This window comes from Monodon monoceros, unplaced genomic scaffold (assembly GCF_005190385.1).
Source record: "Monodon monoceros isolate NGI ecotype Baffin Bay Population unplaced genomic scaffold, NGI_Narwhal_1 Super_Scaffold_16, whole genome shotgun sequence".
In the NCBI taxonomy this organism is placed as follows: Eukaryota; Metazoa; Chordata; class Mammalia; order Artiodactyla; family Monodontidae; genus Monodon; species Monodon monoceros.
The window spans coordinates 102,021,290-102,035,338 of NW_021703772.1; the positions used below are offsets into that span (position 1 = coordinate 102,021,290).

The 14,049-nt window shown below is 49.3% G+C and overlaps 1 protein-coding gene and 1 pseudogene across 1 annotated transcript; both read left to right on the plus strand.

Moving 5' to 3' along the window:
- The first annotated feature begins 2,436 nt into the window (after positions 1–2,436).
- On the plus strand, positions 2,437–7,517 carry DBI (diazepam binding inhibitor, acyl-CoA binding protein). The gene is made up of 4 exons (XM_029225862.1): positions 2,437–2,573; positions 3,602–3,719; positions 5,786–5,848; positions 7,228–7,517. The coding sequence occupies exons 1-4, from the start codon at positions 2,565–2,567 to the stop codon at positions 7,299–7,301; spliced, it is 264 nt and encodes an 87-aa protein (XP_029081695.1). The 5' UTR covers positions 2,437–2,564; the 3' UTR covers positions 7,302–7,517.
- Positions 7,518–9,971: 2,454 nt separating this feature from the next.
- LOC114896598 overlaps positions 9,972–14,049 on the plus strand; it is a 28,458-nt pseudogene continuing 24,380 nt past the window's right edge.

Sequence of the window (14,049 nt, forward strand, 5' to 3'; positions counted from 1 at the left end):
AGCAATTTCCTTTCCAGTACTGTCAAAACATAGAATTAAAAAATTCATACAATTTATTAACCCCAAATACACTCTAAAATTTACTTTTAAAAATTAAATCCCAGCTGCTGACTTGTTACCCTCTATGCTAAAAGCTGAATGGCATTTCAAATCCCTAGACTAGAGGTGGTAATGCAGGGCATAAGGCAGTATTTCTACAGATGGAGGTTACAAAAAATAGGTCACTGAGAAGTGAGGGAAGGAAGCAGTAAGACAAAAAGCATGCCTTCAGCTATTTCAAAACTTGGCCTAGGGTGGGCCCTCTAACAAGGAAAAACACTCTTCTCCTCCTTGTCAAGATCACATAGCACCCTGCTCCCTGGGATCCACAATCCCTACTAGTTCCATACTTTAGTTGCTTTAAGCAACTTTTGTAGACTAACCTGGGCACAAAACCACCATGTGCAAGGTTGGTTTTTAAGGAAAGTGGAGTATCTTCCAAAAAAAGGAACCAACAAATCAACCCCACTTAAACTGGAGACTGCCAAGTTAATTTAAAACACTAGCCGTGCTCTCTGCAATGTTTAGCTCCATTCAAAACTCAATCACACCAGCCAACCTTGGAGGAATATAAACAAAATTACATTATCAGAGGTACCTAACCTTTTCAGATGTGCCAAACACAATAACCTCGTGTTAAAACCTACTGACTGGAAGATATATTTGACTGCAAATCTGACCCACTCAGGGAATAATCTGAATTTCCATCAAGAAGGCTGTAAGCACCAGATGATGGAGCGAAAGTGAATCCAAGCTCCATCTGAGCCTAGGAGTGAAGACAGTTCTGAACTGTCATTTTGGAAGACACTCACATCTCTTACAATTCAAATGTAATTTCCCCAAAGTTAATTCCAAAATTTTTGTTAGTTTGGCTTTGCTTTCTCAAAACAAGATTATTCATAGACTTGAAGACTAGATGTGTTCCCTGCTATTGCATCTCCACTTCTTCCCTTTTCACAAAGCCTGACCTCTATTAAGTTAGGAACTTATATCTGAAAGCTTCTACCTAGACTTTCTTTAGTCTAAACACCTCAGCTATAAATTAACGGCACGGGGGAGAGGGGGGCTGGGGGCGTGGATTTGTACTCCACTCATCTCGTTACAAATTAGGAATTGGAGAGGAATGGTCTCTCTTTTTTAAAAGATCTCCAGAGAATTATTTTCCATCAATTCCCTCCTTGCACCCAGCTCCTTTGTAACCGCTGCCACAAAATTCCCCCTTTGGGTCTTTTAGGCATCACCCTCAAACTCTCCCATCCACCTGTGCTGTTCCGTTCTCCCATGGAGAACATCGGCCTCTGTAACAACCTTGCAAAGCTGCCCCCCTCAGTCTCCTCATTCTCTGCTCAGAAGCCTCTAACTTCCCATTTCACTCAGAATAAAAGTAAAAGTTCTGCATCATGGAGCCAGCCTGCCACCTCCTTAACTCTCCAGCCTCATCTCCTATCTTTCCCTCACTCCCTGCTCACACATTTACACTAACGTTCTGCCTGGGATGCTCCCTCCTCTCCTTGAGGGGCTTTCTCAGATGTTACCTTCCCTTAACCCTCCACCCTCCCCCCCATGTAAAACTGCAAACTTCCAACTCCCTATTCCCCTAGCAAACTCTCTGTTTAACTGATGTTATTCACTACTATCCCCAATGTAAGTTCCAGGAATGCAGGGATTTATGTTTTATTCACTGCTGTATACTCAAGGTCTAGAACTGCGCAAGATACCCGACCATTCAGTACGCATTCATGAATGAAGGAATCATTTACTTAACAGATATCTGCTGAGCACCTAGTCCGGGCCAAGTTTGTTAAGTCCAGACAAATTAAGACACTGTCCCTGACTTTGACGCACCAGATGGATTACTGCACACAAACAAAACAGGACTGCAAACTACGGCCACCAGCAAGCCACAGAACGTGCCCAAAATTCAAATGAACAGGTCTCGGCTTTGCCCTTCGGGAACACAGTCCAGCTTCCCACCCTCGCGAGATTCTCCAGGGACCATCCCCAGAGGGCCTCTTCTGGTCCCCCGAGAGGGGTGGGGACCCTCGCCCTCCCCAAGCCCGAGAGGTTACTTGTCCAACGGTGCAACTTCCGGCCGGACACAAGATTTAATAAAACAAATTTTAAAACCTCCGCCCTTCAGCTTCCACCCCCCCCCCTCCTCTGCCTCGCAGGTCACCCCCTTCAGTGGCCCGCGACCGAATCCTCACCACGGCCTGACCGCCCTCACAATGGAAAGCGCCCTACTTCCGCAGTCCCCACCTGCTCCCGGCGTCCCCTGCGGCTCCTCCCTGGTGCGCATGCGCGAGCAAACCTTCCTGCGTTGCGGAGAGGCAGGCCGTGAGCCGAGGCTGGGCACGCCCCCGGCGTACAGCTGGCTCCTGATTGGCTGCCTCTTGCTCTCCTGAGCGCTGTTGGGGAGGCCTGCGGCTGCGCCTCTAAAGGCGCTGGCAGTTGACTCTTGTGCGACTGCTTACTGCTCTTCGCCGTCTTCGCGGGCTTCCTGGAATCGTTGCAACGCCGCCGGCATGTCTCAGGTATAACGCGTGCCCAGCCTAGCTGCGAAGGTGCCACGGGGCGGGAGGCTGGCGCGGGGATCATCCCGCAGACACCACCGGGCAAGGTCTTTAACTTCCGGCTCTGCTGTTCTTCCTGGACCCATGCCCAGCGCACTCTTTGGACAGAGAGCCCTGTAAGCGGAACTTTCCGTGTTTGGACTCACAACACCGCTACTTAGCCCGCAACTGCTGGCAAGCTGCCCATGGGGAGGACTTCGCAGTGAAGCAGGAATTGGGGTTGGAGGCGAGGGTCCTAGGAAGACAGATAGGATGTAGTGGGTTACATGGATCAAAACAGTAAGGGGACCGTGTGCCCCATTCGGAAGGACACGGCTGGAGTAGGGGCGTCATACAGAGTGGAGAAGCAAGGAGGCTGTGGTTGAGAGCCTGGAGGTCAGGGAAAGTAGGGGCTGAGTGTCCGGCGTGAGGAGGGGTGACCTAGAGGTCTTTCCCTCCTTCGACTGTAGACGCTTTTCTGGGACCTAGCAGTGTGGGGCGACCTTTGGCTCCTCTACCCTCCCTCCAGTCAGGCACTGGGTCAGAGGTCGGCGCTGGATGCCCTCTCTCAGGGGGAGGGGGCCAGCGGGCTCTGGTCAATGACACCGCTGCGCTCATGCCCTGTTCCTTTCTCAGCTATTTCAGTCACGCAGTGCCAGCCCTATCCGCAAGTCAGGGCTGTCCTGGGACCCTGTTCTGGCCAGGGAGTTGGCCACGCTGCCTTTTCTGTGAAGTGTATGCCCACTGCAGGCAGTCCTAGGCTGTCTCCTTCACCTCTGTTTCCAGTACCTGATACCTAGTATAGTGAGAGAGCTCAATGCATAGTTGTTCATCAAATGAGTGAACCGATGTGCTTCCCCTCCTGGTTTTGCTGAATCTTTCTAGTTGTGCTGTTGAGTTGAGGAAAGACTGCTTTTCCTCACCTGCACTGCAAGAGGAGTGCTGCCTTTCCAGCCCCCCCATCCCCACAACTGTGCTCTATTCAGGCCTCTTCTCTCCCTCGACTTTAGGCTGAGTTTGAGAAAGCTGCTGAGGAAGTTAAGCACCTCAAGACCAAGCCAGCAGACGATGAGATGCTGTTCATCTACAGCCGCTACAAACAAGCAACTATGGGTGACATAAATACAGGTATGCTGAGGTTCATCAAATGAGTGAGGGCCGAGACTCATCAAAGCAGGCTCAGCAGCCTTGGTTGGTGCTGGAACTCTTAATCCCTGGGTGGGAACGTCACTCTCAAAACCACCCACAGCCCTACTGCCCTACTCTTAAGGCAGTTCATGGGATTCCTGAGGTTTAAGCTGGGAGAGGTTCCCCAGAGATCATGTTCCTGGTTGGGGTTCACAGACCCTGCACTGTTCTTGGTTTCTTGGTGGCTCATATAGCAGTATGCAAATCCTAGTTTGGGAAGAACTTTATTCATTCCAGCATTTTCCATCTATTTGGGAGGAAGCAAAGATCCCAGCTTGGGAGAAATTTGCTCCAAGCTCTCAGATCAGTAGTAGTTCTGTTGAACCATACTGCTTCCACCCCAGATGGGCAGGATCAGTCAGAGCACTTGGCAGCTAGGCCAAGCCTGATGGCAGGAGCAGAGAAGCAGCTGGCTTCCTGCGGCAGGTCAGAAGTGTTTTTGCTGATAGCAGTTCCAGATGACCATTTGGCCCCTGTCAAAAAATCTTGGTACGGATTTTGAGGCCTTGGTTTGGACAACTATATTCTGTAATCCTGTCTTTTCTGCCTTGGACAGTTTTCATTCTGCCCATAAGTTCCTGAAACTCAGGAGTATATGGCAACAGCACGATGCAGTCTATGAAAGGATTCAGAGGTGGTGGCCATAGTAGCGTAGAAGGAGGTCACCCCGCCCCTGTTCAGGAGGGCAAGTGTAGCCCCCAATTCCACTGCAGTTGGAGTAGAAGGTGGAGCTGGTGGGCTGGCTGCTAAGGATCCTGGGCAGTGCCAAATCAAAGATTACAGGGTGGGCTTAGTTCCGAAAGGTCTTGTGGTGAAGGTGAGTTTTACCCTGGGTTTATAAACTCTGCATCTTCCTAGGGAGGCAGGAGAGATGAAATGGGGGTGACCAGAATGGCTGAGAAGCTTTTCTGACCAAAACAATTTTCACAGAGACTGGCCTCTGCCCTGCTTTCACATAAGTATAGGTAGACTGGCTTGGGAATCTTATCACTTCCTGATTAGCTCACTCTAGGGCTGCACTGTCCAATACAGTAGCCACTAGCCACGTGCAGCTATCTAAATTTAAATGGCAAATACTTAAATAAAATCAACAGTCCAGTCCCCAGTCACACAAGCCGCATTCCAGGTGCTCAGCTGCCATAAGTGGCAGGTGGCCCCTGAGTTGGACAATGCAAATGTACAGCCTTTCCATCATCACGAAAGGACTGTTAGGATGTGCAGTTCTAGGATCCTGTTGATGATCCTGCAGGTGCAGTTTCGCTCAGGTATCCCTGGGAATGCTTCCTGGCAAGCACTTGGGGGGAGACTTGATGTTTCTCAGACACAGTGGTCCAGGCTATGGGCACTGCGATTGCTCCCCTTGGCTTTCTTCTCAGTGTGGCAGTGAACGAGGTCAGCAGGGAAGTAGTAAGTGTGTTTTCCAAGTGCAACTGATAACAGGTCTATATGGGTAAAACCATGGTATAACTTAAAGGAATCTTGCCCTCACGAACAGAATTCCCACAAAACAACAAGAAATAGACTAACAATTTGGTAGCAGAATGGGGCAAGGATATGAACAGACAGTTCACAGAAAAGGACACCCAGAAAACTGATAATAATGTGGGAGAGTAATTGGGTGGGAAAAGTGGGAGGAAACTTTATAGTATTCCCCTTGTGGTGTTTGAATTTTAAACCAGATGAATGGATTGTAGTACTTGTTTAAAAAAAAAGAAAAAAAAAATAAAGTATGGTTTTTAAAAGAAATTTTGGAGTTACTTAATTTATAAGACAAGGACTCTCTAGTAATGAGAACAGTTTTCCTCCTACTTTCTCTAGATTTTAAATTTGGATTTCTGTACATGTGGGTTTCTGAAGGCAGAACCCGCCGTACTAGACCCATTTAACTCCATAGCAGAGCCTAGAAGGAATAGTGTAATAAAATATAGCTTTCATGGCAAGAAGATTGATAAAGTTCCTTATTAGAACTTGCAGCAGGTCTCATGTCTTTCCCTCTCTTGTTTAAGAACGGCCTGGAATGTTGGACCTCAAAGGCAAGGCCAAGTGGGATGCCTGGAATGAGCTGAAAGGTAATTGTTCTAATACGTTTCCCTCATTTGGGAAGCCCAGTAATGAAATAACTCTTCATTAAGGAGTATAAGGGGTGAGGAGAGAGAACACAGTGGATGAGGCACATGCTGGGGAACCAGTTTGACTGGGGCCAGAATGGAAAAAAAACTGGGCGGCCTACTTATTCTTCTAATACCATTTATGCCTTTTCCAAAAACACCATCTCTGAGTCATGGTATCATCTGGAGAGAGGAGGGGCTGGGGACCAGGCCACTAACAGACTGGGAGGTGATAAGAGTTGGCTTGGCCTTTATATGTATTTAGAATAAGGGGTGGTTTCCTGTCCAAACCTCCCTCTCCCCCACAAGGCCAGGCGGTGACCCTCTAGCCCAAGCAGCCCTCCCCGGTTCCCTTCCAGCCAGAAAGGCACCTTAAAAAAAGGAATGAACTAATGCGTGGCAAGCTGCTGGCACATCGTAGCCTTGGTGAATGGAGCTATTATGCGCTAAGCAACAGCAGGCAAGAAGTATCCCAGCTCTGACTTAATCACGTGCCACCTGCAGCCGTAAGACCCAAAAGTTGGCACTAAAGTGCCTGCCAGCTTTTGTGCCCTAGCTAGCTTGTTTCTGAATAAGCCCTCTGTCTTCCTGCAAATGAGAAACACTTGAATTCAAAAGGGGCCAGAATACAAAAAATATACTCCTAGGATTTGCAAGTAACTGGAAGAGGAATGCCCGTCTGACTGTCCATTCTTATTGGGCATTTCCATACCATTCCCAGGCCCCATGTACTTGCCCTTGCTCCAGAACACACTCTGATTCTCAGTGAGTATCTCTCCTTCACCGTAGAATCCAGGACTCTGGGCATCACTGTCTCTGAGGGGTATCTCCAGTGTCCTCTATATTCCCCTCCGAGAGCCAGCTGCTGTGCTCAGAGTTCTCAGAACTTTTCTCATAGCTTCTCTCTGGGGAGTAGAGGGTGCCTGGCTTTGTTTTTTCCCTGGCAGCTTAACAGCTCTGGGAGATAAGAGCCCGACAGAGAAATAGGTGATAGGTCAAAGCCAACTGTGAAAGTCAGCAGGACCAATAGTCACTGTAGCTCCCCACGTTAGGCTTGACATGACAGTAGGGGGACTCACATGGCCAGCAGGCCAGTGACAGGCCCTGGACAGCTGCACACACATTATGGGCTCAGTGCTTTATGGAGCATTGCCTGTGGACCAGGCTCCTTGAGGACTTCAAGTCAAATCCTGGCCAGGTCTGTGAGGTGTAGGTAGTAGAACCACCACCCACTTCACAGGTGAGAAATTGAGCCTCAGAGCATTAAACCAGGGCTCTAAAGTCTGCTACCTTTCTACCATGCTGCCTCTGTGACAAATAATCTTGTTGATGCCTTACAGGGACTTCCAGGGACGATGCCATGAAAGCTTATGTCGACAAAGTAGAAGAACTAAAGAAAAAATATGGAATATAAGGGACTGGGTTTGGCTGCCAGCCACACATTTCACCTAAACTGATCTAATACCTTGTTTTTCTAATATTGTGGATGAAGTTAGTAAATGATTAGTTAACCCAGTTGCTCAAAATAGCCCAGGATATGACACTAACAGAGTAGGGGCTGAAATGGTTACTGATCCTTGCTGAGTAGTTTTTATCAATAGGTCAATTAAAAGTATGTTTGTTACTTTAAGTCTTTGATAACCTGGGTTCTTGAAATAATGTACTCTGTTGCGATCTCTCTTCCTCACTTTTTCTAACAATTTCATCTGGAAGTGTTTGAACTTACCCTTCTCACCCTCCTCTTGGAGGGTGGGCAGGCACTCCCACCTGTTGAGACCTGGCATGTGCTCACCTCTCGTGTGGAGGAAAAGGATTATAGAAGTGGCCTTTCCCACCTCCTTCCCTCAACTCCAGCCACACTGGTCAGACAGGCTGAGATGTCGGTTTGCAGCTACTGCCAACCCTCTGTCAGGAACATTGCTGGTCGCAAGCTCTGACGAAGGCAGGGTTGATGAGTGTCTGAGGTCCAACCAGTCCATGGTTGCAGAGCAAACAAGGGTGGAAGCCCCAGTCAGGGTGAAATGTGCATCTGCAGGGAGCATTCCCAGAGTCCGTGTGGAAGCTTGGCCACAGGCAGCTGGGCAGGCAAAAAACAAGTGGGGAAAGCAAGGGCTTAGCAGGGAGAAGGGCAATCAGGACCTAGGAAGGGCAAGGGGTTAAGGTTGCAGAGAAGAAAGGCTGGAGCTTGACTTTGGAGGATGCAGGCAGTTGCATAGTAAAAAGGAAGAAAAGGAGACAGCTGTCAGACCCTCCCTGCCCCATGTTCCCCGTCAGTCACTTCCACAGTCCTACAGGGGAAGCACTCGTATTTCCATTTTGCGGGTGAGGATGCTAAGGCCGAAAGGAATTCAGGAGAGGCTCTCTGAGGCCAGGAAGCTTAGTTCTCCCCTCCTGAGCCTGTACCCTGGTTTTAGACATAGTTCAGCCTTGCTCGACAGTGAGACCTGAGCATTACAGTGACTTGGCCAGGGTCACTCAGCTGGTAAAGAAACTCAGAACCAGCGTTCAGGTGCAGATCTCCCTGGTCCAGATACCTGTACCATCCAAGGTGGCCTCACAGGCATGAGCAGCACTGTGATGGGAGACACAGGAGCAGCAGGGAGGACAGGCATCTGGTGGGGCTGGCGGACGGCAGGCTCACAGGCCCGGCCGCTCCCCAGCATGTGGGATCCTCCCAGACCGGGGCACGAACCCATGTCCCCTGCATCGGCAGGCGGACTCTCAACCACTGCGCCACCAGGGAAGCCCCAAAAGTACAGAATTTGACCGTAGGTGATGGGGAGCTGCTGGGGAGTCGACATGGTCAAAGGCATTCAGATGGTCAGTCTGACTGTATCAGTAATTATTGAGAGTAGCTAATCGTCCTGTTCCAGCCCAGGCTGCCCAAGGAAAGCTAAGCCCCACAGCTCAGATGTAGATGGTAAGGTCATCCCAACAAAGGAGTAAGGTCAAGGTCGAAAACACAGACACGCGGCCCAGGGGAGGTGACATCCTGAATAGCAGTGTCACTTGTGCAGCACCAGTTCCTGGGCACGGATGTGACTGAGGACATATGAGGCAGGGAGCCCACCGTCCTCTCCCACCTGGCTTCACTCCACCCAGGCTGCCAAGACCACCCAACTCATGGGCATCTGTGAGCCCCAAGGGAGGCAATAAGGAGTCATAGCCACTCACCTGTACCCATATTTGGATCATCTTTGCTCGGTTATTGGCTGTTTCAGGAGTAAACCAAAGGACAAACAGTCTTACATAGAGGCCAAGGTATGGTGCTTGTCCAAACAGACCTGATCCAGGGTCGGGCCTAGCGCACCCACCCCGGGGTTGTGAGAAGCTCCTGGCATACAGTAGGTGCCCTGGTGTGTAGCACTTTATCAGGAGTTTCTCTCTCACCCTCCTTCAAACCAATTTTTGTCCCTGGCAGCATCCCTTGCAGTATCTATCAGAGTCAGGGACCTAGCACAAGAGCAAATTATCACTCCTTTGGTAACACTGGAGAGGGTGTGGATAAGAAAAGCACCTGCCTAGTATCCTGCCCCATTTCTAGCTTGTGAAAGGCAGCCTGTGCTCAGGCTCCATGTCACTGCCTCGCTGCCAGCCAGGATCCCGGAAGAGTGGGCCTGAGCTTAAGGAAGCCCTGATAAAGATAGCACAGTCCGGCCCCCTGCAGTTAGTGACACTCCGCTAAGATTGTACTGTGATGACTCGTATCCCTTCTCCAGCGGATGCCGACTGCAGAGAAACACTGGAGTGAAAAGGCAGACCCAAGGCCCCTCTGCCCACCCCTGGCTTGGCCTCTGACGGGTGGCCGTCCTTTGCGGAGGGCCTGCAGTGCCAGGCTCCCTCTCAGTCTCTTTGCTTCAGTTCTGAATGTCATCCATGGTACCTTGAGGTGGGGACTACACCTCCTAGCTGTGTGATGGGGGTTACCGTGTCCATTATTCAAAGGAGGAAATGAAGACTCAGGTGATGAGTAGATCCAAACCCAGAGACCTCTGGCCGGGGAAGGCCTTTCTCATCCCCTTCCATCACGTTGCCTCTCGTGACCGCTGGCTACCCCTCCCTTTGCACCTCCTTCTGCTGTCCGATGACGGTGGTGACCCTTATCTCGCTGGGCCAGCGTAAGACGCTGCGGAATCCCACACCTGCTAGCAGCTCCTTCCTGAAGAGTGGCTTCGAAAAGCAGGTCACCTCTCCAAGGCTGCAGTGGGGTCCAGGCGAGCTGTACTTTTTAAGCACCTCGGGTGATTCCGAGGCTCTGCCAGGTTTAGGAGAGGCCCTCCCCACTCACTATAAAGTAGTGGTACCGGTTTCTCCGAAAGCAATGTTGGTCTGGCATTCTGAGAACATGTCACCAGTAGCCTTGGGGGCTGTGCCTGCTCTCGTAGCCTCTTCAGGAGTCTATGTACAGCCCAGGGAGGGCTCACAGGTCTGGGGAAAAAATGCGATAGGCAGTGGGGAGCAGGCAGGACACCAGTCTTCACCCCCTCCTCAGGTACACCCCGCACTTGGGTGGGACATCTTACCTCCAGTCTGACTTTGGTGACAGACGTACATGTGAATCCCACTTCAGGCTCTCAGGTGCTGAATCACCTGTCTTCTTAGAGCCACACTTCCTTCATCTGGAAAATGAGCCAATAAAATGGGTAAGGTGCTTAGCATGATGTCCAGCAAACAGCAACTTGCTAGCAGCCTGGAGGGTTTCCCTTATCCTCACCCTCAGTACTTCCCTCCCCAACTGTGTGGACAAGCCTTGGCCTGAGGACACAAACTGCTGCTCCCTTCTTAGCAGCGCTTCAATAATTGGGGGTCAGCCATGGCCTAGGATGTTCTCCCTATTTCAAAGTAGTTCCAAGATCCAAAAGCCTGGGAACTGCTGCTATGGATCAGGGACCAGGCATCTTGGGGGACATGGAAAGGCCACTGGATTGCAATCTGGGGACCTTGGCTCAGCCATTGCCCTAGTTACATGGACATAAGGCAAGTTGTGTCACCTCTGTAAGCCTCAGTTTCTTCAATAAAATGGGGCTGAGCAGAAGGTCATGTGTCCAGCGTAGAAAGGAAGGAGAGCCAGAGGTGGGGAACAAGAAGGCCCCAGGGATGGCCGGCTTGACAGGAATCAGGCTGGGAAGTTGTGAGGGGGCGGTTTAAACAGCCAGATGAATAAAGGTGTGTAAAATTAAATTACACGTATTGGACATGAAAGGATGCTCAGCATCACTAATCATTAGAGAAATGCAAATCAAAACTACAGTGAGGTATCACCTCACACGGGTCAGAATGGCCATCATGAAACAGTCTACAAACAATAAATGCTGGAGAGGGTGTGGAGAAAAGGGAACCCTCTTGCACTCTTAGTGGGAATGTAAATTGATACAACCACTATGGAGAACAGTATGGACGTCCCTTCAAAAACTAAAAATAGAGCTACCATACGACCCAGCAATCCCACTACTGGGCATATACCCTGAGAAAACCATAATTCAAAAAGAGTCATGTACCACAATGTTCATTGCAGCTCTATTTACAATAGCCAGGACACGGAAGCAACCTAAGTGTCCATCAACAGATGAATGGATAAAGAAGATGTGGGACACATATACAATGGAATATTACTCAGCCATAAAAGGAAACGAAATTGAGTTATTTGTAGTGAGGTGGATGGACCTAGAGCCTGTCATACAGAGTGAAATAAGAAAGAGGAAAAACAAATACCGTATGCCAACACATATATATGGAATGTAAAAAAAGGAAAAAGGGTGGTCTGAAGAACCTAGGGGCAAGACGGGAATAAAGATGCAGACGTGGAGAATGGACTTGAGGACACGGGGAGGGGGAAGGGGAAGCTGGGACAAAGTGAGAGAGTGGCATGGACATATATACACTACTAAGTGTGTGAAGTGGATAGCTGGTGGGAAGCAGCCACATAGCACAGGGAGATCAGCTCGGTGCTTTGTGACTACCTAGAGGGGTGGGGATAGGGAGGGTGGGAGGGAGGGAGATGCAAGAGGGAAGAGATATGGGAACATATGTATATGTATAGCTGATTCACTTTGTTATAAAGCAGAAACTAACACACCATCGTAAAGCAACTATACTCGAATAAAGATGTTAAATTAAATAAATAAATAAATTACAGGTATTCGGAGTTGAGGATGAGCCCAGAGAAATAACCAGCGGAGGCAGGCTTTAAGGGGCTGTGGCTTTGCGCTGGCTCAGGACAGGACAGCACCTCTGCCCTCAGCAGCTCCCAGGGAAGAGACGGTCAAAATGTTTCTTCCCTTATTTATTTATTTGTGTGATTGCACACAACCTCTCTTTTGAAAAGGCTTGAGGTAGCTAAGAACAGACCCCCAAAATGAGCAAAGCCCCATCAGGATCCTAGGTCTAAGGATAACTCAGATGCCCTCCTTGTTCTGAAAGAGCTGTAAACCAGAAACTGCAACAGAAGTGCCCTTGGTTGCCCTCTCTGTACACCTCCAAACAGAGAATCCCCCTTGCTTCGCAACACCCACCTGCCTTGAATACAACTCAACCCTTGGAGGACCAGGAATTAGTCGACCTACAGCTTTTTTCTTATTTTGTGATTTTTTTTTAATTTTATTTATTTTATTTATTTATTTTTGGCTGCGTTGGGTCTTCGTTGCTGCGCACGGGCTTTCTCTAGTTGCGTCGAGCAGGGTCTACTCTTCGTTGCAGTGTGCGGGCTTCTCATTGCGGCGGCTTCTCTTGTTGCAGAGCACAGGCTCTAGGCGCGCGGGCTTCAGTAGTTGTAACACGTGGGCTCAGTAGTTGTGGCTCACGAGCTCTAGAGCGCAGGCCCAGTAGTTGTGGCGCACGGGCTTAGTTGCTCTGTGGCATGTGGGATCTTCCCGGACCAGGGCTCTAACCCGTGTCCCCTGCATTGGCAGGCAGATTCTTAACCACTGCGCCACCAGGGAAGTCCCATTTTGTGATTTTTTTGATAAGTATTCTTGCTAAGTAATCAATGAACTAGTGTAAGTCTAGACTGAAAATATTTTCCTTTTTATGTAGCTGTAAAGATAGCCCCACAAAGGCTTTCCAGAGAAATCAGCGAGATATCAAAAACAGCACAGAACCCTGCACTTGGTGCAGGGTAGCCTAGTGTGTGACTTGTAGGGCCCCAAAATGCCCTGTTAGAGTGGGTTAGATTGTGTTCCCCCAGGAGATACATCCAAGTCCTAACCCCCCCCACACACACACACACACTCACACACCCCAATACCTGTGGATGTGACCTTATTTGGAAAGAGGGTCTTTGCAATTGTAATTGAAACAAGGATCTCAAGACAAGATCATCCTGGATTAAGGCTGGGTCCTAGTGCAATGACTGTTGTTCTTGTAAGAGGAAGGAAAGGGAAATTTGAGACCAAGACATGCACAAAGAGGAGGACAACGTGAATACGGGGACACAGGTTGGAGTTACATATCTAGGAGCCAAGGAATGCCAAGGGCTGCCGGCAACACCAGGAGACAAGAGAGAAGCGTGGAATGGGTTTTCTCTGACTCCCCAGAAGGAACCAACCCTGCCCATACCTTGCATCTGGACTTCTGGCATCCAGAATTGTGGGAGAATAAATTTCTGGTCTTTTTTAGTTACCCAGTTTATGTGATTTGTCACAGGAGCCCTAGGAAAGTGATATGCCCACTGATCCCCGTGTGGCCGCTCATGGGCTGGTCTCTTACACCAGTAGCCTTTCTTTAGAAGACCCTGAATGTCTTGGTCAAGTACAAATGAGACACCATTATGTGGAGGGCTCTCTTGTGAATACTTGATTGGGCTCACCTCTGTTAGAAATCTGGGGCCTTAAAGGCATAGGAGTGAGCACAGTTCTGGTGGAAATCATGAAAAAGCTAGGGCTCAGGTTGCTGCCAAGGTGACCATGCTTAGAAATCACCCACCGGCACCAGGGCATGAGCATCTGGTAGGAGGTTTGCCAAAAGAAAGGGGAGACTGCGAAGTGGGAGGGGATTGGAGGGACTCATTATCTCAGCCCTTCACACAGTTTTGCCTAAGTGTGGCCCTGAGGAACGTTGCCAGTTCACCAGGCCATATAATTTGAATCACAAAGTGGCCACGCTTATTCTTTCTGACCTTGAGTAAGTTTCTTACTTTCTCTGAGCCTCAGATTTTTTTTTTTTTT